Raw genomic sequence first — 27,116 nt, 5'->3', positions numbered from 1 at the left:
CCAACCTCCATCGCTGTATTCTCGCCTGCTTTTGGTGAAGAATGCAGCAGCAGTGTTGGGTTTCAGCCGCTGGAGGCGGAGCGAGTCGCTCCACAAGAATCCAAAAGAATCCAGCTGAGCCGCTGCTCGGTGAACTTGAACTTGGAGCTCCTTTGTGTTTTATCAGTTGACGCTCACGCCTCCTCTGACAGACTTTATCTCTGGCTGACAGCGCTGTGAAGAAGATGCGCCTCCGTTCGCTTCTCCTGCCGGGTAAGTTGCTCGGTAGCTTTCGTGTGAGCGACTTGTAGAATAATTGGATCCATGTTAGAATAATGTTCCCATCGGCAACAACAGTCGAAAGCTTCTGACGCTCAGGTTAGTTCAGCTTCAGTGCGAATACGTCTGACTTAATAAGTCCTAAGTCTGATTTTCATTATTGTTTTGCAACGTTTGTTGATGGAAACATTGCTCGTTATCATTTTTGGGTTTGTTTTAGCTGTGATTGTTAATTGGTAAAAATCCCTCTTTATTTTCTATTCATTCGTTTCCTTTCTTATTGTGTACTGATGACGTTTTTGAATCTAGTTTTGGGCTTCTTCAAGTACGGAATTCTCATTTTGTAATGTTTATTTAATGTTTATTTGTTTACATAGTTACTTCTATTTGTACAGTCCATTTATTTATTGGTCCTCCTCATTCTGTGTTTTCAAATCCATTTTGTCTGTCTGAAGGCAAACTCCATCCCTTCTCTACTTTGTCTCTATTTCTCACTCTCTGGTATTTCTTTTGTGTATTTTGAACTTTTGAGAGTCATGAGAGTGAAGCTGCCCAGCATTGCAGTCTATAGCGAGGCAGCGGGAGTTTGACTAGCATGAGCCTGTTGATATGTGGTGTTTATGTGGGTTTTTTACGGCTTTGGCCCAATGTGTTTCTTGTTAACTGTGGTCTGAAGAGAGGAGTCAGCACAATCCAGCAGCCAGTCATTATATGTGTCAGTAATGAGTGTTTCGCCATGAGTGGGCTGCTTTGAGTCTGGAGGAGGGGGGTTACCACGTCAACCATGTTTAAGATGGACTCTGTCTTAATGAACGGCAACAAAGGAAGGGATTTTTTTTAAAAAGTGCAGTTTTAAACAAAATAAAACGAGTGATTCACTCAGGCCTGAAAATGATGGGATGTAATGGGATAATGGGATGTTTGAGTCCAACAAGGCCAAAACCTTCTGGAATAAATCTGGTCCGTTACCTAATGTACATGGGAGTACGCACCGGCAACAGACCTCTGAATGGATCCTTGTGTGTTTAGCTGAGTCGGCAGCTGCACATATTTGTTTTATACTCAACCTGTGAGTAAACCCCACAGTTACACAGCATCCATGAGTCACAGAAAAGTTGCAGCATCTATTCATTCTTCATCCCTGACTCGTGTACACGACCCTTCGTGTGACTTCTGTGGTTGGAAATCGCAGCAGTGATTCTTTAGGGCATTTGCTAAATGTCTGTCATTAGGTCTGGTAATTCAGTAGCACATTGTTAAGTCTTTAGTGTTGAAGCGGGCCTGTGATTCACCAGTTTATGCGCGTCCATAGAAGAGATTAGAGAAAATTACAGGGGCACTTTGTTTCACCTTCTGCAGGAGAGTTTATGTCCCGCAGCAGAAAAGCCACCAGAGTTTTCCAGCATGAGTTCTCCTCTCTGATGCCAGTGTGTGTGCTAGAGTCATTTTCCTGAAGTATTATTACATAGTGGTGCATACTTCATGGCTTATAGTGCAGGGCTCAAGTCACTGCATAATAGCACAGTAGCAGGGCTCTGCTCAAATATTGTTTGGATGTGGTTAAATGAACGCTATCTCACATGTCTGGTGCCTTTGCTCAAATCTAGAGGCTCAGCTATGTTGCCAGTCCAGTGTTTTTATTATACTCGATTTATCCTCACATGCATTAAGATAATTTCACCTCTCTGAGGTCACTGCACCTCTGGCTGAACGGCAGCCAGGTGTTTGGTCGTGTTCTGAGGCTTCAGACCCGGAGCTTCATCCCCTCAGGAGCACAGCCGTGCAACAGGCCAGCAGCCGCTGGGATGAATCGAGGCTCTGTATGTTTTGGCTGCATGCGTCTCCGCTGGGCCTTTGGTAAACAGATGACGAAAAGTGCATGAGAAGTAGAAACGGATCTGTAGGAAAGAGCAAGAAAACACCAACGGCAAGTTACATCTGCTCCAGCTATTCCACTCCAGGGGTCAGTCCAGGTCAAAACTGTAGCTAGCTCCAGCTATTCGTGTTTTATTATTATTATTAGTAGTAGTAATCCAGCAACAGTGGGTAGTATGAAATAAAGGGCCCAACTCTAATCGCTGCTGTTTCTGACTCTTTCAGCTCTAACTCTGCTCTTTCTCTCAGAGGGTAAGACACTTTTATTCACTTTTACACAGCTAATAAAGATTTGGCTTTGATTCTTTATTTATCTGTGCATGCGTGTGCCTGCTGTAGCTGCTGTGTTAGCATGGGGTCAGGGCAGCAGCAGCAGCAGTCCCGGCGTGGTGGTGGAGGCCAAGAACCTCACCCTGCCTGCAGGCTCTGAGGCCGTCCTGCCGTGCCACAGCCGGCGCATGGTGTGGATCCGGGACAGCCTGAAGGACCGTCAGAGGGTGGTGCACTGGGACGTGTTCCGCAGCAGCCCCGAGTACCCTATGAGTGCTCGGAGTGAACGAGTGCTGGACATGTCCCCTGGAACGCGCCAGAGGGTCTACAACAGCTTTAACAAGGGCCGCGTTTCCATCCCGGGCTCCGCCTTCCATGACGGCAACTTCTCCCTCATCATCAAAAGTGAGCCTTCTTCATTTTCCACTAACGACATCATTGTTAAACCCTTTCATGGATAATGTGTTGCTTTAATACGTTTATTCCTCAGATGTGGACGCAAGTGACAAAGGAGTTTATACCTGTAATCTGCACCATCATTACTGCCAGATTCAACAGTCTGTTCAAATGCAGCTCAATGTCACAAGGAACGGTGAGGCCTGGTGTTTGGTTTTTTTTGAGTCGTGATTATACATTATACACATTACATAATAACGCACCTCACTCCCTCACGTTTCCAGCTCGGAAGGAGAAACGCTCCTGGGATGGAGAGAAGGATGTGTTTGTGGTGCTGCTGGGCAGCACGGTGGTGTTGCCGTGTGTGAGCAGGCGGCCCTTGTGGCGAGAGGGTCTCCAGGAGGACCAGCAGCAGGTGGCCCACTGGGACTTCCAGCCGCCCGGGGTGCGTCCCGATCGGGCCGATCGCCTGGTGGACCTGTACGCCTCCGGGGAGCGGCGCGACTACGGGCCGCTGTTCGCCCAGAGCAAGATGAGGGTGGCCGAGGACGCTTTCACACTAGGAGACTTCTCTCTGAGCATCTCTGACCTGAAGCCCGCAGACAGAGGCCTGTACTCCTGCCACCTGCACCACCACTACTGCGGTCTGCATGAGAGACGGATCTTCAGACTCACTGTGGGACCGCCACCTCCGCCCGCCCCGACGACAGCAACCAGGATTATTCCGAACGAGGAGCCACAACTGAGTAAGACACTGAGGTTAAAGCAAGCGTGGCACCAGTAGAGAGTGGTTTTCCAGACACCAGTAACGGTGAATGTTATTTCCCGTATGTCTGCTTAGAGTGGGATCACTGCTGGGTTTTTGTTATATTTATAGGCATAGCTGGTCGGTTAAGTCAGTTCCCATTCTTGCCAATTCGTCCCCAGTCCTGTGTTTTTGTCTTAGAGCTGAAGAAGAAAGGAGGAGGTTGAAGGAATGGCCTGTAGAAGTGGTTTGGGTTTGAAAGAAAAAACGAAATATTTCCACTGTGAATATACCACTGGAAATTAACTGGAGCTTTATTTGTATATACAGCTACAGTATAGTGTTGAGCAAAGCGTAGGCGACGACCGCTAATTTAGGGAGGGGAAGGTCGTATCTTCTGTTTTTCCTCCATCTGACCAAGTTTCACCATACGCCCAGTATTCCAGCGTTATCTCGGGGTCTGCGTTTCTTCTCTCCTCCTGTTTCTCTGCTGATGTGTCAGCCTCCAGCTGAAGCGTGTTTACCGGCACCCGAAGGAAGCCTCCTACATCTGTTCAACATCTGGGCCAGATGTGTGTGTGGATGAAGGCATGTGTTAGACTATAGTTCCTTCACCTTTAAAGGAACGGGAAGTTTAATAACCCTATAAAGAATATTTTGAAAACACCTTTGTGGATGAATGGCCTCCTGCCACGTCCTCGTGACTAAATCTCAGCTAGGAATCTGTTTGTCCTTCATGCATGGCTGAGCCTGTCCGCTAGATTACAAATGCCTCTGTTTTTCAACACCAGCACCAGTATTATTAACAAATACAAATGTCACACTTCATTTTAATGCTGTAATTATTTATGACAGGGTTGAAGACAACATAAAGGAAATCTTTTACGAGCTTCAGGCAATTCAACAGAAATCTTTATCTTTAAAAAAAGATGCTTTCCTTCACTTCATTGACTTGCTAATGATGCGTGTCCCCCTGGAGAGGCCGTGCACGTTAACCTCTGTCTCTGTGCAGCGTACGTGAAATAGCCATTAACGCGCACGCTTGTTGAGTCTGTCAGGAGATGGGCCGCGCAGGGACGGTCGCTGTGACGGCTGTCCAGGAAATGTCCTTGGATACGTCTTTTGTGCACTCTCATGCATGTTAGGCACATGAAATGATGACAGGTGATAATTACCAGCCCGGCAGGTTTTGTTGTTTCTATGATTGGCTGCTTGATGAGGGCATCATCACAAATCCAACGTTATGTTTTCCTTGCCTCAATGACGCTTGGTGTTGCTAGTAATAAGTGGATTAATGAGAAACATCTAAAAGGAAGATTGTTTTTTGAGATTGAGTGTTTGTTGCCTGCTCTGTGGGTGAAGAAGAGCTTAGGCCGGCCTCCCAGACACTTGTGAACTCGGCTGAAGGTGTCACAAATTGGTTTTCCACACAGGCAGAGACCAGACTTCTGTGTTTGTGAGACGACTTGAGAAGTCCTAAATGGAAAAGTAATCCAGACACGAGGACAAACCACAAAACAGAATTTGTCTTTCTTTCCTTACACTTCCCCTCGTTTCTGGTTAGAGAAAAAAAATAACAGCTGCATGACATCAGGTCTGGAAGTCATTACTGCTGACATTTAACTCCTTCTGTCGCAATTCTTTCATGAAAAACAAGAAGACCTCAGAGGAATAAAAGTATTTATTTATATAGAACAGACTCTTGGAATAGATTCTTGTTTATTAATGCTGCGTTACTAACTCAGGTCTTTCAGCATATATAGATATTTACAACTGGTTGACTGCATTAACCTTCCGTCTTCAGGGACCAATGAGGTGGAGACTCCTCGCGTGGTGACCGTCATCCTCCCAGAGCATCGAGGTTTTTTTGTGCATTACCTGGGATACTTCCTGGCAACGCTGTTACTGCTGGCGTTCATCGTTGTTGCTGTCATTGTGCTGACACGACGCCGAAAAAAGAGAGGTAGTGTGTGTGTGTGTGTGTTTGTGTGTATGTGTGTGTGTGTGCGTGTGTGTGTGTGTGTGTGTGTGTGTGTGTGTGTGAGTGTGAGTGTGAGTGTGTGTGTCCTTACCTTGCTCCAGGCATGTTGTGGTCACTTTTTGAAACACACTTAATGAACAACGTATTTGAGATTGTGTTGTTGTTTTTCAGTGTTAGAGTATGAGCCTCGTGGATCTTTTCGGTAAGATGTTATTGTATAATAATTCTCCTTTTTGAAAAAAAAATCTAATCAATTCAAATTAAATGCACGGTTCATTTTTGCACAGAGCAAATGAGATTGGTGGAGGTGAGATGTCATTAGACTGCACAGAGTTAAGGGCCTGTAACCAAGAACCACTAAACTCAGGTATTAAGATTCATTCACATAATTGCAGCAAATAAATCTATCATTAAAATACTTTGCCGTTTTAAGCCGTGTGTCTGCTACTTATCACAGACTACAAAAACAATCTACTGAAGGAGAGAGATCTGACCAAAGACTGCAACAAGGGTAAGCTGACTCTGTATAGTTAGAGTTTCTCCACTTCTGTCACCATTTTAATGACGTGAGTTGTCCCTGTCCCGCATTAGACTTCGATGGGAAGCTGTGGAACTGAATGTGATATGTATGAGATGCTGCTGGCAGGTCCAGGGCAGAGGCCTGAGGAGCAGGACACAGAGGAGAGGAGGAGTTTGTTTGTTGTTTGATCCAGGAGGGGACAAGAGGAACGCTCCGCTCTAACTCCAACATACGCTTTTTTACTAGAAGTATTAATATTATAGTTTTATATTTTGTTTTCACCAGCTTTTAAACACAGTATTTGCCCCTTACTCTTATCTACATCCTTTCAGTCGTTTATGTTAAATATTGGGCATTTTAATCGTCTTTTCTAAAAATAAATGTTTGTTACTGGGATGTATGCAGATTGTTGAAGTGTGTGTTGCTGTGCATGCTCAAAGAGCTGCCAGCTCATATTCACTGTTCATATTTGACTATTTTCCACTTTGCACAGATTCTGCTGTATTTTGATTTGTGATGGGACCTTCAACAAGATTGAATTGAAGATGGAAATAATACCTACATTTTCCTCCAAGTATTTCCCTCTAACATTTTATATATATGGCAAACCTCTTAAATCTGCTCATTGACAATCAACCCAGTAAGATGTAAACGTTTTTGAATACTAATGGGCTGTGCAGTGTCAAACATGTACAATTTATACTGGTTTATAAAACACTGTATCTGCTGGTTAATTCTACAGGTTAATATGAAAGTTTCCCTCTAGGTTTTACTGTAGGAAAATGTGTGTCTACTGCCTCAACAATACTGAGTCACAAACACCTGTTTTACTTTACTTTTTGCCACTATCTGTTTCTTCTTCATTTGCACACAATATAATGTTGGTCTCTGCTAATAAAAGAATGACTTCGTTAACAGCAGTGGCCACAGATTTATGAATTCCTATAAATCACTGTTGTTTTCTTATACTCACATACTGTATGGTTTAATAGAAGAAACTAACTATTGTCAACCTGGAGGAGCCACAGCTAACAGTAATAAAACACAGCTATGTCACAATAATTATTACTCTCATTAATCATTTAAAAAGACAATGGTTTATTAAAAGAACTTTATTCATCTACAAATTAATCGGTGCCTTTGTGCTTGTTTAATTGTTATTGTTTTTATTTTTGATGATTATTTATTTTTTAATGCACACTGTTTGATTTCAGATTTTGTTTGCGTTTATTTAATTTTTGGAGCTTTAGTCAGTTATAGTCAGGTGGCAGGTCCAAATAGGTCTCTTTATTTTTTATGTTTTTAACGCATTTACCAAACATTTTATTTGACTATTTCCACTGTGCTAATATACCAAAACTAGCAAAAGAGCGTTAAAACAGACCCTCATCCGGGTCTCCTGGAGCCGGTGTCGGTCCACCTCCTCCCGCTGCCATGTTGTGTCTGCAGTGCGCGCGGTACAGTGGCGCGTTGCGTAAGCGGCGGCTCGCGCACAGCCCAGACGCGCCGCTAGATGACAGCACTGTCTAAGCAATTAGCCCGTGAAAAATAGCAATATTCCCAACTCCATATCGCAAGGATGTGGACTGTCCCTTCCTGTTTTAGTGCCGAGAGAGCCACCGTAGCGACTCGCACCGGAGCAGGAATACAGCCGCTCGTAACGCGATTATGTCCGGATTCTCGCCGCGTCGGTCCGAGACGCGGAGCTTTATTTACCACCGTGGGTTCCACGACTTCGTGTATTAGGAAGCGCTGTTATGTTGTTCTCCGGTAGCTGGTAACAGAGCAGGCCTGTTTATTGCGCTGCCAACCCTTGTTCCTTTCCTGTGTCAATGATTGTCCTCCCCTCACTCTCATGGCGGAGACTAAAATAATATATCACATAGACGAGGAAGAGACGCCGTATCTGGTCAAACTGTCCGTTCCTCCGGAGAAAGTCACCTTAGCGGATTTTAAAAATGTCCTCAACAATCGACCCGTCAATAGCTACAAATTCTTCTTCAAATCGATGGACCAGGATTTCGGGTGAGTGGCGGCCGCCGGCGATCTTCCTTATTCCTATGAATATTCTTCATATTAGCCCTTTGTCTGGTTCGCTTAGGTTTACTACGCGTCTGTGTATTTAAGGAGCTTATCACGGGCCCTCGGACGTTATGAGACGATGGCAGCTGCAGCCGCTGCTACATGTGCAAACTACAGTGTCATGTCTGTTTCCACGCTGCTGGCACCTGCTCGTTATTACGGGCGATCCTGCGCGCGGTGGAGACACACGAGTGTTTGAAGTGAGACCAGATCAGTGCAGAGCCCTAACGACGCAGCCCTGCGCGTGCTGCCCGCAGCCAGACCCCCGTCCCCCTAATTAATACCAATGTATTTACATATTAATGGCAATATATCGTCGCGGCAGCGTTGGATGAGCGTCCACGCGCTCAGGTTTCATATTGTTTTGGTTTCTCCGTGCGTGGGTGTCAAAAAGGAGGGTTTTGTGTTTGTACGCTTGTATTGGCCTGAAGAAATAATATATCTGTAAGAGAATCTCAGGCGCTCATGTCACCAAGGCCACAGATAGTGACCATTAGCTCTGCAGTCATTTAATCAGTGTAACTGCAAAAGACAAGGACTCCTGTCAAACAGCCCTGCATCATTTTACTGTATAGTTACATGGTAGATTTGAACCTAATTCACACTCAACAGATCGCATTCAACACATTTAAATTGGCTACTAATTATGTTATAGCGTGATTCATGAACCATAACTAAACATTACATGGCTTATGGGTCGTGAAGGATTGTTTTGGCAACATGGTGGAAATGTGAACTAATTGAGTATAATAAATTTTTCATTAATTTATTATTTGTTGAATTAATTGTGTTTTCCTTTAATCCATGTCAGGGACTTCCTCCACCATCCACCTCATTAGCTGGTTCTAATGACATAATGACATTTCGTTCCTCTGTCTGTTCCTGTTCGTAACCCTATTCTGCTCCGTGAGTCAGGCCTCGGTCTCCAAAGCTCCTGGAATCTCCGGTTCGCAGCGGGCCTCTGATGAGGATGACATATTTGACAGTCACACATTAGAAACGGAGCTCGCCGGAGGAAACGCGGAGGTGGGCCGCGTCCACAGAGGCGGACGGTTCCACCGCAGGCCTGACCTTGCGAGGGAAGCTGGCCCTTCCTGGTGGGCCGGGCCGGGGCCGGGCCGGCCTCGGTCCCCGGCCCGGCCCCGGCTTCCTGCCTCGCTGGCTCTGCGGGCCCGGCTCCGCTCGCTGGGCCTCAGGTGATCGACAAGCAGATTATGGAAACAAACAGAGCGTGTTTGCTCTCCCCACATGGAGACGTGGCTCCAAGTTGCTGAAAACACCGCGGCGGTGGTGTGTGTGTGTGTGTGTGTGTGTGTGCGTGCGTGCGTGCGTGTTTGTGCGTGCGTGCGCATCAATCAACCAGGTCGGACTCACGCGTGGACTGGACAAACGCTGGCTCCCTCTCGCCCACAAAGGCGCCTGCATGAGCATTCACGCCTTTGAGTTAAGGTGGAATGTTCTGCTGCGTGAATGCCGTATGCTACTGGCACAGTATGGAAGCGGAGCCGGTCAAAGGCGCAGAGGATGGCGGCGCTTTGTGGTGGCTGTACCGCATACACACAGACAGCGCGGCTGCTGGAGAATTAGCCAGGGAGGAATCAGGCTGCCGCGCAGAGGGGGAAAACATCAAATCCCTCGCAGTTATAGACGGCGTTTGAAATGTAAATGAGCAGTCAGCGCAGGGTCCTCTGTAGTAGACCCCCTGCTGTGAAGCAAAAACCAGCCATTTTTTTATGGGATTGCTGAAATACATGCTGTCCATCGCCGCCCTTCAAAGCGCGGACACGTACATTTTTAACCGATTGACTCCAAAACGCGCCATTTTCTCGCTCGCCTTAGTTCCCGTTTAGACCTGGAACCACGGCATGTGGCATTTCAGGAGCCAGGGACGTTCCTTTGTGCGCGTTTCCTCCGCTTTTCTCGCTCAGTAATATTCATTATCCATCAATATTCATAAGACGGGGAGCTAATTGAGTGCGTGTTGTTCCGACGCAGCTCGTTGGGCTTTTATGGCAAACTTCAAGGTGATGTTTTGGGGTTTTATCGCTGCCACTGGTGGCGAGGGCGTTGGAAGACCTCACTATAATGCAAGTCACAGAGGCTCAGTGGAGCTGAGGAAGCAGCCAAGCCGAAGGTCTGAAAGGAACAGTCTTGTTTGTGCCTCCGAAAACTGGGGGCTGGCGGAGGGGCTCTTTCTTTCTGCTGAGGAAGTGATGCTCAGCCGCTGTAGTCAGAGGACAAAAATGTGCACACACGCCTCACCTCGCTCGCCTCTGCCGCCGACGACTGTGACGGGTTGATGGGTTTAAGGCGCGCTAACGACGACCTGTTTACACCATTAAATGACGACTACCGTGATTCTGTGTTTTCTTCATAGTCAAATTTCAGTCGAGCTCTTACTGGCTTTTCTGCAGCATATGAATGTCGGTCCATTCGCAATATAGTGCAGACCAATGTCCCCATTAAAAGCGTGTCTTCAGTTGGTCCAATTCCAACGTCATGGCAACGGCCGGCCGTAATCGGGGCCAAAGGGTCCCGATCGGCCACTCCCACGTCCTCACAAGTCATCTCACAGCTGGCCGTGCAGCTCGGGGAGAGGATGCGAGCGCTTCCTACCTAACGAGCAGCCGGTTGAGTCAGCGCTCGCCTCCTTCCCTTTTCCTCCCCGAGGTGCGCCGAGGCCCAGCCGCCGACTCTGCGGCCGTCACTCCCGGCCGCGCAGGCCGCGGGGTCTCCGTCCGCCGCCACCAGGACCGCGGCTCAGGCCCAGCTGGCTTCGCTAATCATTTTAGTGGTGGGAAATAGAAGCTAGAGCCTCTGTCTGAAAACCTTCATCTCGACTCGTTTTATGCCATGAGAAGCTAACGTGAGTTCTCCACAGGGTTTCAGAAAATCCTTCCCACAAAAACAAACAGCATCTGGGGAGTTGTAGTGGAACCTGGGTGTAGATCGGCGTACGTGGGGCGTTAGCGGCATGAGCGGAGCAGCGGGGGCCGCCTGCTGCTGAACTGTGGCCCCGCAGGTCAAAGGGTAACTGGGGGGTATTTATGTTGGGAATTTACAACCAAAGACGAACACGCTGACAGAAGCCCGAGCGTCGAGTCGCTCCATTAATAGAGCCTTGTGTGATGTCACTGATTGACCTCCCGCTCAGCACGTCTCACTGTCCGTGTCTTGTCGCGCAGGGTCGTCAAGGAGGAGATTTCCGACGACAACGCCAAGCTGCCCTGTTTCAACGGGAGGGTAGTTTCCTGGGTAAGTGGGATGGACGGAGCCCTGCGCAGCCCCAGCGCCAACCAGAGACGTGAAGCACTTATGGATCATGTGAATGTGGCGAAGTGACGCCTCCGCAGAGCTTTTTTAAGCATCACATTGTACAAGTGTGGGCGATCACATTTGATAAAATGTGGCTGCTGTTACAAAATATCGCATGTATTTATATATACAATATACAATATTCCTTTGGAGCTGTCTGATCTAAAGCTAGGCAATATTTCATCTGCTGAAAACTGCTGTTAATTGGTAAAATAGCCTTTTAGTGTTTTGTCATTATACGAGACAAATGGCGCTGGAGGCCCAGGATGCCCCACGGGGCCAATAAAGAGTGTTCAATTAAATCCGTCTGTCGGGTTAGGGGACAGTTTACTTAATCACTAGTGTAGCGTGGAGGAAAGCAGGCGCAGGCTGAAGCGCTAAGATGCTTGACTTAATCTGCTTAGTGCTTTTTTTATTCACATTTTAAAATGTAAAGGTAACAGTTTATTTGTCTCTGTGGGGAAATTGACTCGTTTCATGGCTCCCACAACAGGGAGGTCAAAGGTCAGGATCGGCCCCGTGCCGGCGGCAGACGTGGGCCGTTTTTCTCAATAACACTTGAGTCACTTGTACCTGACAACTGGGCTTGAAGCCAGTGATGTATTTAAATGTGGACTCAACCAGCTGCTCAACAACCACTTAGTTCACGTATATGGACTCATAATCTGTATGTGTCTGAGTTCTGCTCCAGTGGATTAATCAAATGTTTTAAAGCAGAGCTCATTTAATTAAAAGGAAACTTTTTATAGAGCCAATTTAAAAAACCAATAACTAGAGTTGTTGCTCATGACTCACTGCGGCTGCATACTTTCCTTTGACATTTCTATGACCTTATGATACATAAGGTGCAAAAATCTCTGCAGCAAAGGGAAACATCACCCATGTGCTCCCTGAAGCGTGGACTGACACGGTAGTGGCACCCGTGAATCCCGAACCTTGCATTAGAATAATTATAGCCCACACAGTTGTTAGTGTGACGGCTGCCTGCGTTAACTTTCATTATTCCGGCCCAGATGAAAGGAGAATGGCTGCATGTGTGGGTCAGTGCGCATCGTCCTTTGTTCTGACACTCAGCTAAGTGAAAGCAGCGTGCTCTTTTAAGTTTCTGTCACTCGCTGTGTTGTTTGCGCTCAGCCACCAGTCATTTCCAGGCCGCTGCGGCATCTCATTTCGTAGCCTCTCCCTTATGAGCGCTTGTACACGGAGGCTGCTTCGGATCTCCTCTCTCCACACCATAGGACCTATATCCAGCTAATGTGTGTATAAGCTAAATGTACAGTATGTTGTTTTTACCTCCTCTCTCTCTCTCTCTCTCTCTCTCGCTCTCAGCTGGTCCTGGCCGAGAGTGCCCACTCTGATGGAGGATCTCAGTGTACAGAGAGCCACCCGGAGCTGCCCCCTCCTCTTGAGAGAACAGGGGGCATTGGGGACTCACGCCCCCCTTCCTTCCAGTGAGTGGGCTCATTACATGCACATATGTATATGCACACATTCACCGGAGCGCATAAAAGTGTGCGAGCATCTTATTTAGCTCCGTCGCTCGTCTCGCCTCGCCTCGGAGGCGCAGGTGGTCTTGCGTGAACAAGGCATGAAGTACGTGCTCGAGCCCGAGCGTAGGAAGACGCGCGGGTGTGATTCTCTCTCCCACTCAGCCACGGAGCGGGCCGCGGGTCCGCTCGTCCATGTAAACACCACGCGCACGCTGCCAGTGCCCACTCTTTAAATAGCCTTTAGAGCGAAACGTCCCCGGGGGCCAAAACCTGGCGCCCGTCGTGGCCATTCACTCGGAGCATTCATCCATCCGGGCCTCACAAAGGCGGACGTGGCCCCGCGACACCAGTGCCCGAAGGCTCCCAGACGGAAGGCCCCTCAAAGGCCTCGTCGCATTCACCTGAGCTCAGAGGCCGCAGATCAGAGAATAAATACCGCTGCCCTCGCTCGCCCAGCTAAATATAAGTGGGGCAGGGCAGGGGTCCGCGGGGGGCAAGGGTTGTTGCCGCTGCAGCGCTGCAGCCGTGTAGCAGAGGCTCTATATTGAGAACAAGCAGTCTGTCATGTCCCCGTGTATCTCTTTATCCAGTGTTTGACATCTCAGCTGGCTCTTGCCCTCTCTGGGCTGCTCCTTGCTGCTGGGCTGTCAGCTGTCCTGATCATTTGATTCCCTCCCACCTCCAGCTGAAGCTGCTGCCCCCTTGCGGAGCGTGCCGGGCCCCTCACCCTCACGTCATCCCCCCCCCCCCGTTCCCCTCCTCCCCCCTCCTCGCACGCTCTCCGTCCTTTGACTCACACAGGCATGCCTTTCTCTCTCTCTCTCTCTCTCTCTCTCTCTCTCTCTCTCTCCCCACAGCGAGACCTCCTCCCGCTCTGAAACGAATCCTGCTCCTCCAGCCTTCGCCGCTCTCTGCAAACAGCCAGGAATATTATTAACACTTCGTTTCCTCTTTGTGCCGTATTCATGCGTTTGTCGCGCGCGTGCGTCGAGGTGAATGGCTCCGTTTGATGACGAGCGCGCCGAATAGCTGTTCCCCCGGCTGAGAATGGACACCGATGTGCTTCTGCCCGGTAATCCGGATTAGCAGACATTAAAAGCACCCGTCTCTGTTTCCCGTGGGGAGGGGGGGGGGGGGGGGGGGGGGGGGGGGGGGGGGGGGGTGATTGGCAGCAGAGAGAAGGAAGCCGGTGCCTTTCTTTTGCATGAAAGGAGGCGGCATCGGGATGTCAATCACGCCTCCTCGCGGGCATTTGCATGCGCCGGCTGACCCGCGCCCGGCCCAGGTGCAGCCATTAGCGCGCGGCGCTAGCAGCGTGTCAGCACGCCTCATTGAGCACCTCATCCCGCCGAGCGAACACGCCGGACGCCCGCGCTCCTGTTTCCCATTTGCATTGATCGCCCGCGCGTCTCCACCGAGGCGTGAGAACGTTATTTTTAAACGCCCGTGTCTTTTTTTTTTTTTTTTTTCAGGGTTGTTTTGTTTACATGCAGCCTGAGCCCGGGTCTGAATGAATGCCATTATTTACGCCGGCGTCAGGTACACGCTGCGCACACGCCTAAGTGTGTGTGACGCCTTGACAGCTCTGGGTAGAGTTCTCAGCAGTTTTAGGTTTCCTAAATGCCCGGTGGCTGTGAGTCCCTTAACCCCGCTGCCTGAGGCCACAGCTTCTCCAGGCCTCTGACAGAATAGCAGCCTGCCCTCCAGCCCCTCCACAACCCCCCGACTCCTCCCAGACCAGCCCGCCGCTCAGCCCACACCTGATCTACCACTTCATGTGTTTTTTTTTGTGTTTTTTTAATGCGATCTGTCATTCTCCCCTCTCTGCCTCGCTCCCAATCACACTCCAGGCACCATCTGGGCTTTCAATAGGTCTCATTAATGCCAGTATTGTCCTGGACGGCTCCCTCTCAGGCTATCTGGTCATTAATGACACTTAGTAGAAAACACATCACATACCGCAGAACAATGAAGCTGCTACTTTGGCTGCAGGGACAGAATTTGAAACAGAGTCATAACATGAGTTGCATATTCCCCTAAGGCTGAATGGCAGGCGGATAGATATTGTAACAGACAGCCGTGCGGTGTAGTGAGGGATTATGTTCAGTGTTGGTCGCAGAGCGGCACAGGGAGAACGCGTGTTCCCCGAGATGATTCGGAGCCCGACTGACGCTTCCACACGCGTGTGTTGCAGTGCCAACGCGGTGAGCAGCCGAGACGGCCTGGACACCGAGACGGGCACCGAGTCCCTGCTGAGCCACCGCAGGGAGCGGGAGAGGGAGCGGGCGCGGAGGAGAGCCAGGGAGAGCGAGCGTGAGTATCATCCGCCGAACTGTCCGTTCGCCGCCAACTTGTGCAGCTTCCGCAGCGCAAACGGGCCCTCAGGGGTCACGCGGTGCGCGTTGAACTCCAGCCAGGTCGCGCCATGCACACACAGACGTAAGTTCACCGCATGTCAACGCTTCTGGAATCCACTGTGTTGCCCAACAATCGGCCTTCGTGTGTTTCCTGTTTGTGGTCGGGGGCTTTTTTTCCGCTCTCGTAGTCACACTTCACTCTTTTTATGATGATTACAGCCTGTCAGAGGCCGCGAGTGTTTATAAGACACCAGGGGGAAATCCTGCTCCAACTATTATGACGACAAATCTACAGCCTTTCCGGAAAAGATAACGTGAAGGCAATTTTGAAATATCTAGTAAATTAGCGAATTCCTATTAGGATCACTTCGCTTCCAGCTCCTTCGGAGGAGCTGCTGCTCTCTCCGTTGACGGCTTGATGTTGTCACTGTGGGCGCTTGCCAGGCGTCGCTGCCAGCAGCACAGAAACAGGGTTTACTGGTGCTGCAGGAAGAGGCGCGTTGCGCTATCGGCGCGATCGTACCTGCAGTACCTGGAGACGCCCTCGCCGCGTCCTCCCGTCTTCCGCGCGCACGCGCCGCATTTTGGCCAAACCCGCGAGTTCTGTGGCGGGAAGTCACAAACAAGCAGCTTGCGACGCTCGCGGCCCGCTGTTGTTTTCGCTGAGCCGAGCCAGTCGTCTCTCTCTCCGTCTCGCTGCGGTCCTGCCTCTCCTTCCCCCCTGTCCTCTCGTGCCAGGCTCTTTGCATCCAGGCTCATTAACCAAATACTCATTAATTCATATGGTGCAATTAGTGGCACAGGCCGCGTCAGGTAGGGCTTCCACTGGGAAGCCGCCTCTGCTGATTTCATCGCAGTCGCGCTCCGCTCTGTGCTGGTGCAGTGTTGGCGCTCGCCACGTCGAACCCACTGCTCCTAACTGTCAGCTGCACATCTGCTGTTTATGGATGATACAGAAATACCTCGGGCCTAATGAACTTTGCATCTGTCCTCCTTTCTCCTCCATGTTATACTACACATGCAGTCTCTCCTCTGCTCACTGGCCTCCCAACTCTTTGCTGGCTGCTTTGTTAGCACTAGGGAAACCACTTAATTGGGTGTGTTGCTCATGTACTTCCAACAGATTTGTGGCTCATGACTCTCTGCCTGGATGTAAAGGCGCGTGGCGTGAAAGAGGAGCTATAGGTCCGTCTCTTCGGCTCACCGCCCGCAGCATCGGCAGGAATTCCCCCGTCACCTAATCCACACGCTCCAAGTGATCCGGTGCCAGTGTGAATGCTCGCTGTTCTACAGTGATGGGTTGAAGCGCCCCAGTCCCGGGAAACAGATCCCTCCTCGCCTTCCGTCTGCGCCGCAGTGTTCGAGAGTGAATGGATGAATAATGTAGCAGGGGGAGAAGAGGCGCGACGTCCCGGGGGCAGAGAGGAGTTGTGAGATATGATCCGCTTCAAGGTCGCAGGTTGAGGCGCGCTGCATCTCGACCTGTTGGAAGGAGGAATCACATGGCGAAGAGGCAGAGGACTTTAGATGCTGGAGAGCGTGAGAGATTTCATGGCTGAGGTCAGAAGAGAACTTCCTGGGCCAGAGCGCTTAGTCCTGTATTAAAGCCTTAATGCGGCACAGAGGCAGCTGGAGCGGCGGATAGTCTGCTTAAATCTCCGCCTGTTTAACAGCCTGATGGTGTTTTCACCCAAGGCAGCAACGGGAGAGGACGGCTCATCGTCTCAAATCCCATATTATCTCAGCTTGCTTTGACGAATGCCATCATCTGATTGGTCCGAGATCAGCAGTCATTCTATAGTTGGGTTCCGAGGGAGGGAGGAGGCGAGACTTTCTCCCGACGCCCCGGTTTAGTTTCTCTGTGCGTCGGATGAAAGCACACGGTCGAGGTGAGAGAGGATCTGCTGTTATTTGGCATTTGTGATGATACAGATAATTTCATTTTATGGGTAGTTTAGTTTCGTTGTTCGCTGTTTTCTTGTCCAGTGCGATCATGGGAAATGATTCATGTTTGGCTGCTAGGGTGCATGTGGTGGATGTCATGTTGCCAGTTAGCTGAAAAACGATACTATTGATTTACATCTGACGACTGCATGAGCTATTTTTATGCAGAAATCACAATGTGTCTCAGCGTTTTCCTCTAAACTGGCGCAACTTTTGGAAAACTGTACTTTCAGATCTGGTCAAAAAGTCTCTTTGGAGCTGAGTCACTCACCTCCTCAGTGTTTATTCACAGCAGATCTCTGCTTAATATTTTTGCTTACTTCCTATCTTTGTCACTGCCTTTTACCGTAGATAAGCTGTGAAGCCTGTGTGAAGCCTCAGCCGGTGGTAGAGACAGTGGGGCTTCGCACAGACGGAGCCGAGCACAAAGACTTCAGTCTGGCGTTGGGAACCTACGCACAGGTTGTGTTTTTGCTGTCCCCGGTGCGGCGGACATCTGAATTCGCGGGGGGGGGGGTATGCTAGGCTGACTCCTCGCAGAGCGGCGCCGGGTCCCTCTGCCGCTCGAGCGCGGTAGCTCGGCTTTGGTGGCGTCACCTTCCAGGCGGAGCGAGCGGAGGGAAATACCACATTGATGGAATGTTTTGCTTTCTCTCGGCCGCCGCGCCGGCTGCCACGCCCTCCGCGCTCCGCGAGGCCCTTCCAGCCAATCCGCTGTTACCCTGAGGCAGCACCACCTCGCGGGCAACGTATGTATGCGGACAGGGAGCTTCTACTGTACGCTGCTGAGAGCTTGGATTTTAATGACGCAGCTCTGTAATGAGTCAAGTAGATGTGTTCATTGCTCATACAACGGTGATCTGTTCCCTCTTCTACCACTTTGCTGCCTCCCGGTTGCTCCCTATCATTCTGATCCGACCTCGCTTTGCTTCGCCTCACCTCCGCTCTCTCTCCAGTCCCTCGCATCAACGGCCACTCCAAGTCAGAGCGCACGGCGCGGGACTCGGCCATGGGCTACGACAGCGCCTCGGTCATGAGCAGCGAGCTGGAGTCCAGCTCATTTGTGGACAGCGAGGAAGATGAGGATGCTAGCAGGTAACGAACCATCCCATGTTCACATGTAGGGTGCCCACGGCATCTGTTTGTCATTAACAAAAAACAAAACAAAATCAAGTGTAGGATGTGTGTCTTGTGTCTGACGTCATATCTTTGTCTCCTCCTTTTGTTCAGGCTCAGCAGCTCCACAGAACAGAGCTCCTCGTCGCAGCTCATGCGCAGACACAAACGCCGCCGGCGAAGGCACAAAGTGGCCAAGATAGACCGGGTGAGCAGCTCCGAGGGTCATCACGTGTGCCGCTCAAATCGAAACGGACACGTGGGAAACAGATGAGTGATATGGACTTCACGCCACTGTTCCTTTACTTACGCTGGCTGCTTGTTATCTTTTAGTCTTCGTCCTTTAGCAGCATCACAGACTCCACCATGAGCCTGAACATCATCACAGTCACACTCAACATGGGTAAATCTCAATCTTCCATGATTGTTGTTTCATTTTCAGAATAGATCACTATTTCTATGTGTATGAGTCATGAATGGATTATGAGAAAATAAACTACAGGGCACAGACAGATAAAAGAAACTCCGCCCTCTTTGTAGTCAATGTTTGAGTCTGGTTGCTTTCTGACTCTCTGGGATCTTTTAGGTTTTATTTTCTCATGTATTTTTAGTCCTTATCCCTTCTTTTGTCCTTTAGTGTGTTTTAATTGGCCCCCGTGAGTCGCTAAACAAAATCTTGGACCCACTTGTTCATTAGTCCATTGATAGTAGGACTAAAATCATTATCGCGCCTTCATCATTGTGTCTTTTCTACCTGACAGAGAAGTACAACTTTCTGGGCATTAGTATTGTGGGTCAGAGTAATGACCGGGGCGACGGAGGCATCTACATCGGCTCCATCATGAAGGGAGGCGCCGTCGCTGCTGACGGTAGAATAGAACCCGGAGACATGCTCCTTCAGGTACAGCAGCGTTTACTTCTTTTCTGCTTTTCATGGAACTATTGATGTAAGGAACAGAAGACTTTGTTCTGTAATAGTAATAGGTAGCGTAACAGCGTAGTCAATGTGTTTGTTCACCAGGTGAATGATGTAAACTTCGAAAACATGAGCAACGACGACGCTGTGAGGATCCTGAGAGAGATTGTTTCTAAAACTGGGTAAGAACAGCACTGGACCCTTTATGCAGAGCACAACCTGCTGCATGAACAGTGGCGTGCGATCGCACACTGATTTGTTAATCACATGTCAGACTGTGTGGGTATACAAAGGATTTGAAGAATTACATGAAAAGCCTATTAAGACAAATCACATCTCTGTGTAAAACAAGATTAGTGACTCTCTGAACCAGCACCTCCCTGCTTCACTCTCCTGTTCATACACTGGAACCACGTTAATACTGTAAAATGTGTACATGCAGATTATGTTGTGGTGTCATTTATTGACTTTTCTAGCGAGTGAAGTTAGTCATCAGCTCCACACGTCAATGCTTTTAGTCATCTCAGTAACGTACTGTCTACGCCACCTTCTTTGTTACTTGTCTTGAAGTGATCTTTACAGTAGTTAACTGTGTTAATGTGCTTCTTCTCCAGTCCTATTAGTCTTACTGTTGCCAAATGTTGGGACCCATCTCCTCGAAGCTACTTCACCATACCTCGTGGTAACAAAGACGTTTAAGCTCTATTGGAGCCAACAAATGCACCTTTTACCACTTTTGTAGTATAACTAATACTTAATTAAACTGAACCATTAATCAAAGCTGTCCTGATGTTCATTTATTCAGCTGAACCAGTCAGACCCATCGACCCTGCAGCCTGGATTTCACACACCACCGCGCTCACAGGCCCTTATCCACACTATGGTAAAGACCTGCATCACATTATAACCAGGCATCAGTTTAAAGGAAATCTCCTACCAACTGTTTAATTTTGCTTTTTGTTTCAGAGTTCGATGACTTGCCTTTATCTGTGAGTAAGACAGACATGGCAACAATCGTCAAGGTGATGCAGCTGCCAGACTCCGGCCTAGAGATTCGAGACAGGATGTGGTTGAAGATCACCATTGCCAACGCCGTCATCGGTAAGAAAAGCTACTGCAAAAGCCAATTGTTGTTTCTTGTAACCGAGGAGGTTCGTCTTAGTGGTTTACTGTAACGGCAGAACCAGACAAACACAAACATTTACTGGATAAAAATGAAAATAAATGGCACAAGGGCCAAAGTGTCAACCTTAGTCACAGATGGGTAGACTAGCCAAATAGTGTACTCAATTAAGAGTAGCTGTACTTCAAAATAATATTACTCAAATAAAAAGTAGTCATCCAAATTATTACTGAAGAGTAAAAAAGTATTTGGTGAATAGGCTACTCAAGTACTGAGTAACTGTTTAATTGTAATGTCTGATTTATTTGGTTATTTCTTTTTAGAAATTATGTAAGCACTGCAGCCAGTCAAACTGAAAATGCAGAAATTCCAAATCATAAAATAAAATTAATGCACTAAATAAATAATATATACAGTATATAACATAAGTAAGTAAGTAAAAAGAAGTACATTTTTTTCATAAAGATACTCAAATACATGTATTGGAGTAAATTTAATGCATTACTGCCCAGCTCTGACCTTGGTCTTTATTCAAATCTGTTACTAATCTTAACCCTTTTTAATAAAATCTTGGTCCAAGGTGCTGACGTGGTGGACTGGCTCTACTCCAGGGTGGAAGGCTTCAAGGACCGGCGGGACGCCAGGAAGTACGCGAGCAGTCTGCTGAAACACGGCTACCTGAGACACACAGTCAACAAGATCACCTTCTCCGAGCAGTGCTACTACACCTTCGGGGACCTCTGCCAAAGTACGGCCGCGTCGCCCGCGGTGCCGGTAACGCAGCGTTCGGCCGTTTTTAACGACTCTTCCCCGTTCTCCCTCCAAGACATGGCGACGCTCAACCTAAACGAGGGGTCCAGCGGCGGCGGCTCGGAGCAGGACACGCTGGCGCCGCTGCCCCCGGCCACCAACCCCTGGCCCCTGGGCGGACAGCCGTTCCCGTTCCCCGCCTTCCCGTCCGCTCCCCCCAGCTTCCCGCCGGGGTACTCGGACCCGTGCCACAGCTTCCACAGCGGGAGCGCAGGCAGCCAGCACAGTGAGGGTGAGTTCCAGCCGAGGCCCAGTTTTCCATCATCGGCTGCTTGATTCTTCTGGCTCGCTGGGCGGGACGTTGACATGAATGCCTTTCTACCAGTCAATATGTGTATTCTAAAATGCGTCCTGTATCGTCAAGGTCAATCATGAGCATCTTGAGTCGTACAGCGGACAGCTCTGCAGTACTGGGTGTGTACACAAAAGCCAACCTGATCAGCCGTGTGATTACCTCTCCATCAGTTCTCCACTGATCTTCTGTTGTCCAATCAAAGTGACATGGTGCTTTGTGTTGCTGCTGCATGGCGGTATCATATGTACTGAGGGGGAGCGCGTGTGGGCTGCGGCGATAGCGTAGGTGTCCGAACCCGGCTGTCCGGTTTCACGTTCCATCGCTGTCTGATCTTCATCGTTTTGCGTAACTCATCCAGACATCGTCATCTCCTGCTTTCAAACGGTCGTCACTCTTTAAGTTCCATCGCTTTTCTTCAACATCCCGAAAACCAGCCCAGGCGTATTTAGTGAGTTGACCTAGGATTTTCTGATGGGTTTGTGTCTGTCTGCTCGTCTGCATGCGTGTGCATTTTTGAGGGGCTCATTTTTATTTTTATTTTTTTTTTTTTTTGACAAATATAGGAGTCATGGCTGTAACCTAAGTTATGGGCCAGATTTAGAAGACTGCATAGGTAGTGTGGGAAGGGCTGGGATGGGAGGAGTGTGTAATTCTGTTGTTCCCTCTGTTTCTGCTGGGCAACGGTAGACTGAAGGAGGAGGTAGTCCCAGGACACTGGGGGAACCGGTAAGCCTGCTAACCCCCTCTTCTCCTCTGCTGATTTCTCCGTGTCTCACTCTTCATCCTCGTTATTCTGATTCTGTTCCTTCTCTTTTTTCTCTTGTTTTCATCCACCTGCCGCACTTGTAGCACGGAGGATTTATTTCTCTCTGCCTGTCTAATCATCATTCATCTGTGTGTGTGTGTGTGTGTGTGTGTGTGTCCTGTGTGTCGCTCTCCCTGACAGTCCATTCTCCCTCTCTGCACCTCTGGGCATGTGTTCGTACTGTGCTGGGAGGTGCATGATGCACACGCACAGGCTTGTGCTAACTCTACCTACAGACAGGGGGCGCTCATGCACCAGTTTACCCAGTACTGTTGGGCTCATTGTGGAAAGAAGGAGGGGGTGGATTGTTTGACTTTGACTCAGCTTGGTGCACCTCTATCAGTGTGACGCCACCAGCACTGACACATACTGACACAAATCTGAAAAAAAAGCAGTGCTGTGTCGTGTCGTTTTGATGCAGGTGCATCACATCTACATTTACATTTATAATCTGTGAATGTTCCAGTGTTTGTCTGAACATCAGGTCAAACTGATGGTAATAATTGCTTCAGGTGGAACTTTGGGAAGGAAACTTTGAGAAAATCACGTTTGTCCTTTACTCTTGCTAGATTGCATATGAAAAAAAATCTCATCACACCTTAAACAAAGTGCAGAGTAGAGTATTTATTATTTATTTATAAATACTCTATATATAATTATGTAGATCACTCTAATAGCAGTCTATTGTGTCTGTGGATGGTTGTGAAGCCGTCATAAAGCATATTTGTTTAAAGTGTGACTTTCTGCCTCTGTGTTAATTAATAGAAAACAAGCTGGTTCTAGATCAGTTGTAGCTGAAGACTTGTGGCCGCTCCCTGTCTTTATCAATGTCGTCTTACTAGAGACCGGGCTAACAATGTCTCTGTGTTTCCCTCTCCCGCCAGGAAGCCGCAGCAGTGGATCCAACCCCAGCGCAGGCAAAGGCAGACGCTCCTCCCCACAGGAGAAGGGTCAGAGGTCAACATGCAGCGAGTCGGAGCCCGCCGTCCGTGGAGGGAGGCGAGGGGACAGGTCCGCCAGCCAAACCAGCCATCACAGCCATCACAGCCACGCCGTCTCCAGCCACAGTCACGCCCGCTCGGGCCTCAGCCACGCCCAGTCCCACCGGAGCCACGCCCTCTCGCAGAACAGCCACCCGTCCTTCACCTACAGCCACGCCCCTTTCACTCAGCCCGGCCCCGGCTCCTGTGCCCTGAGCGAACGGAGCCACGCCTCCTCCTACGGCCCCCCCGGCCTGCCCCCCCCTTATTGCTTGGCCCGTCTGGTCCCTAAGAACTCCCTGAGCAGCGGCACGCCCCCAGGAGCCCCTCCCGGGAGGGAGTTAGCCTCCGTTCCTCCGGAGCTCACCGCCAGTCGCCAGTCCTTCCAGCATGCTATGGGCAACCCCTGTGAGTTTTTTGTGGACATCATGTGACAGGACAGTGCCTTCAACGCATACAGAGCACAAAACCTCAGCCCTTTTCTCTCTCCTTTTGCCTCTGACTGAGAGGTTTAGAATGTAGCCTCCGATTAGCCCTCTACTAACCTACCCTCATAGACGCCGGTCCCTCTGATGCCCAGGCAACGGAACACGGGAGCACAACAGGACAGGGTCCCCCCAAAACACGAACCCATTCAACCGACGGCTCCTCTGTGGCTGAATCTGCTCTTTTCTATTGACTTGACGTGTACAGTTTGTATAAATGTGAGACGTGAGTGGTATTCAGTGTGGTGGTTGTTGACATTCTGAGGAGTGTGTATTCTACCTAGGATCATTCGTGTTTTGCAAGACCTTTAATCTGGTTGGGCCTGGATCTCAATCCCCCAGACCCACACCCGACATTTAGTGTACAGCCCTGAGGAACACGCTTTTCTGGGCCTAGAACTGGACTGAATCTTCTGATTTGTATCCGATAAAATGAAGCACACCTCCATTTTTAAGCTCTTAACGGCCAAGTGCTAACCTAACCTAACTAACCTTCTCCAGTACGTGACCCACGGCGTTTGACCTTGTAGCCAGGCGTTAGTCTAAGCCGGCTGCTTATTGCATGACTGTCTCTTTTAAAGAAAAGAAATCCTCCGTACATTTCGTTGATAGTATTACCAGACACGGTTTGGGGATTCGGGGGGCGTTAACCTTTTGCCAATGTTCTAGGGGGAAGAATCCGTACACTGGATGATTTTTGTGATGTTATTTATGTGGTCATTGATGGTGTCGTACTTTGTCTCCTACAGCCGACTGACAGACAATCAGACATCACCCTTTGTGAATCAGTGGCCAGTTCCCACTGTGCCAGCTGTGCTTTGTCGAATGTATCATTACTCCCGACGGCGATTAAACCCCCGACACTAGCGAGCGGATCTAATTACAGGCGTGGACAGTGGCCGCGGAGCCCGAGGAGAACACACGACGCCACCCGGTGTGTTCCAGCCTCGCGGCCGTCGCCTTTCTGACGAGTGAAAAAAGCCAAAGCCTCACGTTGTGCGGTGGATATTTTTCCTATACTGTCGAAGCTTGTCTGTGAGCTCATCAGGCACTTTTCATTTTACGTTTACTGAGTGCTTTCAAGGGGAATCCTGAGCATCAGACTCTGAACACATTGCAGAACAATGGCAAACCCCTGTTGTATTTACCTAAAGTCTAACAAGAAGGACACACACACACAAACACTAGTTTTATGAGCACTTTTTTGTTTTGTCTCTCCCTTTCGTTAGTAAGAAACACTGTTTGCAATCAAAGCTTTCTCTTTAATTTTGTCTTACAAAAGAATAAATTGTACATAGAAATTTATTATATATATATGAATAAAATATATATGTTCAAAATCTGTCTGTTGTCACTAAATCCAGGGCCACTAGATGGAGACATTCAAAGGCTGACTTGCTACAGCGTTTTAAAGATGAATATATGACATACACGTTTCTCATTTAATTCAGCTAAGCAAGAAAAATGTTTCATTCACACTTTCAACAATGTGAAACTACAGAATGACAAGTATGAAGAGCTGCGAGCCGCATGCTCGCTTTGCCACGTTTGACAGTCACCACCCCTGAGTGGAAGTTCCGAGCAGCAGCGCTGCCTGTGGTGTGTACTTTCCAAGTGGGCTGACGCGCTGGGCGAGCTCACCAGGCGCCAGCAGACCCTCTGTGTGACTTGACCCACCAACCACACGCCGAAGCGGCTCGTCACACTCTCGCAGTCTCCCACACAATAGATTGTGTCTGAGAGGTCTCTCAGGAAGGAAGTGATGTCAGACGCCCCCGCGCGAGGAGGCGGCCTGAGACGTGCGTTGCCCCCAGAATAGCTGAGCGAACAGACTCAATACTGACCATACACAGTGATAACACACGGAGAAAACAAGCTGTCACAAGTGACATAGTTGCACTTTGACTGACGGCAGCCTCCGTAGGCTGCCGTCAGCCTACACACACACACACACACACGTTTACCAGCAGAGCCAATACATTTGCTGCACTTTTTACCGGGCAACTCAGAAGTATTTCCCAACTCATCATGTTAATTGTTCGTCTGGGGTTTACTGAGCCTCCTAGCTGAGCGTTCTGAGGGTGCTTGAAGAGTAAGTGTGGGAGGTGTTTCTTGGCTCAACGCGCGTGGGCATCTGACATCACACTCTGCGCGTATGCTCTGAAGGTAGGCGTCCTGCGTACGCTACGACACGGCGCCTCAGAATGTCAAAGGCTCAACCTACCAAATGTCATTCAAACGTCACACAGCGATGATGCATATTGAACTACACAATGACACTTTTTTAATTACATGCGATGAAAAAAAGACAATATATTATCTGATGAACAAAGGCTCATAGTATTGTATGTGATGAATAAAGGGTCATAGTATAGTATCTCATCAACAACAATACAGTAAAATGAACTGATGGCTACACCCTGGTATTTCCTTATAAGCATGACTCAGGAATACTGTATGAGGTCCACTTTGTCAGGAGCATTTCAGTTCGACCTACTGCCTCATTGTCAGTTAATTCCCCAAGCAATTACTGTAATTTCGGTTTCCCATCCATTTTGCTTTCCCTTCCTTGAAGGAAATCAATTCCAAGGACTGGGGAATGGTTTCAATGAAGTAAAATATGAAGATGACCTTTTAAAGTTAGCCTGTGCTTTCAGTTTATAGCGTTGTTTATCTATCTTTCTGTTTTGCTTTCTCATTGGTCTAAACAGGTGATGCTTGGAATTTTTTTTATATATGAGTATTTGTGACTCATCTGGACTAAAGCCACAATATTTTTAAAGTGTGTCATGTAATGTATAATCCAAGTATGAGATCACTGTTACTTAAACATAATAATTTATTGAAACTAAAAATTTAAGCCACATCCTCATAATAACTATGAGCAGTTTTCAGTTGTACCTCATACCATACTCTGTACTATATTCAAACCAATTGATGTGAAACTGATCTGGTGGCTGCTGTAAGTGAGGCACCAAGCTTCAGTTCATTGAAAGCAAACCGCCATTGGTCCTCTGGCTCTGGACGGCAAACCTGCAAACAGATAAACTCCACATCCAGATGTGCAAGTAGAACAACAGCAAGAGAATTAAGAATCTATTCAGGCACCAGAGTAGCAGCCACAGGTCCTTTACTTTATTTATCATTTTGCTGCTGCTGTACAATAAATGCACATATATCATAATTACATATTCAAGCCCTTCATAAAATTGAATTAATAATTGTAATTAATAAATATAATTAAAATCTATGAAGATATAATTACAACCATCTGTTTCTGTTTATTAACAAATACATACACAATTTTAACTTAATATCTTGATATTCCAGATGAAACATTCACGATTCATCAT

At 48.5% G+C, this 27,116-nt stretch overlaps 2 protein-coding genes across 3 annotated transcripts in view; both read left to right on the top strand.

The window, feature by feature from the left end:
• The first annotated feature begins 96 nt into the window (after positions 1-96).
• Positions 97-27,116, top strand: part of LOC114858601 (matrix remodeling-associated protein 8-like) — a 97,129-nt gene continuing 70,109 nt past the window's right edge. Inside the window, exons 1-10 of one of the 2 annotated variants that reach the window (XR_008695063.1) lie at positions 97-252; positions 2,359-2,385; positions 2,473-2,808; positions 2,894-2,995; positions 3,084-3,545; positions 5,349-5,507; positions 5,697-5,727; positions 5,813-5,892; positions 5,983-6,036; positions 6,117-6,212. Coding sequence is in view for 1 of the 2 variants with exons in the window: in XM_029156024.3 (XP_029011857.1) it covers positions 225-252; positions 2,359-2,385; positions 2,473-2,808; positions 2,894-2,995; positions 3,084-3,545; positions 5,349-5,507; positions 5,697-5,727; positions 5,813-5,892; positions 5,983-6,036; positions 6,117-6,142 (1,305 nt within the window). In the remaining variant the exon portion in view is untranslated. Of the gene's footprint in view, positions 253-2,358; positions 2,386-2,472; positions 2,809-2,893; positions 2,996-3,083; positions 3,546-5,348; positions 5,508-5,696; positions 5,728-5,812; positions 5,893-5,982; positions 6,037-6,116; positions 7,177-27,116 lie in introns of those variants that run through there. The other variant, XM_029156024.3, reaches the window with a different exon arrangement.
• On the top strand, positions 7,553-25,103 carry LOC114858600 (segment polarity protein dishevelled homolog DVL-1-like). The gene is made up of 15 exons (XM_029156022.3): positions 7,553-8,070; positions 11,313-11,382; positions 12,772-12,893; positions 15,127-15,245; positions 18,190-18,328; positions 18,464-18,557; positions 18,683-18,752; positions 19,111-19,250; positions 19,371-19,447; positions 19,880-19,947; positions 20,071-20,148; positions 20,232-20,366; positions 20,969-21,136; positions 21,215-21,430; positions 23,183-25,103. Exons 1-15 carry the CDS (start codon positions 7,901-7,903, stop codon positions 23,710-23,712), a joined length of 2,196 nt encoding a protein of 731 aa, XP_029011855.1. The 5' UTR covers positions 7,553-7,900; the 3' UTR covers positions 23,713-25,103.

This window comes from Betta splendens, chromosome 7, assembly GCF_900634795.4.
Source record: "Betta splendens chromosome 7, fBetSpl5.4, whole genome shotgun sequence".
Lineage (NCBI taxonomy): Eukaryota > Metazoa > Chordata > Actinopteri > Anabantiformes > Osphronemidae > Betta > Betta splendens.
The sequence above is the reverse complement of the archived record's forward strand: the minus strand, read 5'-3'. Positions and strand labels throughout refer to the sequence as shown.

Excerpts from the sequence above, each read along its gene's own strand:
- LOC114858600 (XM_029156022.3), top strand. The coding sequence starts at position 7,901 with ATGGCGGAGACTAAAATAATATATCACATAGACGAGGAAGAGACGCCG. Across the intron at positions 18,753-19,110 it reads CACAGTCACACTCAACATGG|AGAAGTACAACTTTCTGGGC; the intron begins GTAAATCTCAAT and ends TCTACCTGACAG. Across the intron at positions 19,948-20,070 it reads CTACTTCACCATACCTCGTG|CTGAACCAGTCAGACCCATC; the intron begins GTAACAAAGACG and ends TCATTTATTCAG.